Source organism: Asparagus officinalis, chromosome 3 (assembly GCF_001876935.1).
Source record: "Asparagus officinalis chromosome 3, Aspof.V1, whole genome shotgun sequence".
NCBI classification, from domain to species: domain Eukaryota; kingdom Viridiplantae; phylum Streptophyta; class Magnoliopsida; order Asparagales; family Asparagaceae; genus Asparagus; species Asparagus officinalis.
In genome coordinates this window covers 44,644,250-44,646,119 of record NC_033796.1, presented here as the reverse complement: position 1 = coordinate 44,646,119, position 1,870 = coordinate 44,644,250, and the positions used below count along the sequence as shown (strand labels likewise).

Here is a 1,870-nt window from a genome sequence, read left to right as displayed (position 1 = left end):
ACCCTTAAAAGTTTAAATTATAAAAAAATACCCTAAAATTCTAAAATTTTAAAACATGAAAACAGAAGACTTCCTTTGTACCATGCATGTACAATTCTGACATCGGTGCTTTTGTTCTTTTTTCTGTTTGGCTTATTGCCTTGTGATCACATGTTTTCTGCAACAGCACTAATATCGAAGTAATTCTTGTTTTTGTGTTTTTTCCCCAATAAGTTAAGGAGAGGTCTTAGTACTTTGTATTTGCAACCCCTAGCTTAACCGGTTGCCACAACAATTGAAAGAAAAAGCCTGGCGAAGAGTCCTTCAACAAAACAAAACCAAGAGCCCCAAAGTTAAGCATGGCATCAAATAATTTGCGCCTTTCAAGCCACCCTATCCTCCCATAGAGGCATAGACCCAAGCAATGTTGCTCTCGAAATGTCCTTTTCTCTCTGTCGAGCCAAGGAATCCAGTGACCAATGTTGCACTTTTCACGTACTTAACAAGCTCAAACTTCTACAATTCATGCACATTATATCCCCTTCGATTTATACTCTCTTCCTCCCACCAACGAAAGTTTCACAATGTCCTCGGCCTCTCTCCTAATCCTCCTATTATCAATTACCTCCCTCATACACTCAACCCTAGCATCTCTCTACAATCCACCACCACGAGTTCTAAAATACCACAACGGCCCACTGCTTGACGGCGAAATCCCCATCTCGATCCTATGGTATGGAAAATTCTCTAAATCTCAAAAATCCATCGTCACCGACTTCATCCTCTCTCTAACCTTCCATCATCAACTCACGAACTCCCTCGACTCGCCTCCGTCCGTCTCCAAATGGTGGCAAACGGTCGATGCCTACCTCCAGAAAGTCGGCAAGAGAAGGACCCACATGCATTTATCCACCCAAATCTCAGACCAAGAATATTCTCTAGGCAAATCACTAACTAGGTCGCAACTTGCAACGTTGGCTACAAAATCCGGTAACAGAAATAGAGGACTCGTCCTCATTCTCACCGCGGAGGACGTGACCGTCGAGTCCTTTTGCATGTCCACATGTGGGCTCCACAGTTCGTACGGGAAGCAGGCCTACGTTTGGGTCGGGAACTCCGCGGCCCAGTGTCCCGGTCTTTGCGCATGGCCTTTTCATGAAGCTCTGTATGGGCCGAGCAGCCCACCATTGGGTGCGCCGAATGGGGATGTGGGTGTGGATGGGATGGTGATTAATTTGGGGACTTTGTTAGCGGGTGCGGGAACCCGTTCGGCAACGGGTTTTACGATGGGGAAGCGGGTGCGCCCGCTGAGGTTGCGGGTGCTTGTGCCGGTGTTTTCGGGCCGGGTGCGTACCCAGGGTATGCGGGGCGGGTGAGGGTGGATGAGAATGGAGGGACATATAATGTTGTTGGGCTCAAGGGCAGGGAGTATTTGGTGCCCGCTATGTTAGGACCCGAGTCTTTTACTTGTTCCCCTTTGGTTTGATTTGTGTGTGCGCAGAGGCAAGTTATGAATGTTTCTATGGAATACTACACATATATTTTGATATGAGGACTGTATATGTTTATATGTTTAAAAAAATATTTTATTTTTGTCTTTTGATATAAATGTGTTTCTTTTGTTCATAATAGTTGTTTTTCAACTTTCATCAGGTGTGTAATTAGTATATTGGACACAACACTTGAGATTTGGGCACAACTATTCGTTGAGCCTATCAACCTGTAACGCTCCAAATATTTATTATAAGATCATATGAAAAGATGCCCTAATTCACAAAAGATAAATGAATATCAAGGATAAGAATTCAGGTATTACAGAAAATGTGGATGTAGGGCTGTCCATTTGGCCCGCCGGCCCGGGTCCGGGTTTGGCCCGGAAACCTGGGCCAGA

At 45.0% G+C, this 1,870-nt stretch overlaps 1 protein-coding gene across 1 annotated transcript; it reads left to right on the top strand.

Annotated features, from left to right (window-relative positions):
• On the top strand, positions 502-1,528 carry LOC109832250 (protein EXORDIUM-like 2). Its single transcript, XM_020399676.1, is given in 2 exon segments — positions 502-1,236; positions 1,239-1,528. Coding segments are annotated over 2 exon segments (900 nt in total). The 5' UTR covers positions 502-563; the 3' UTR covers positions 1,466-1,528.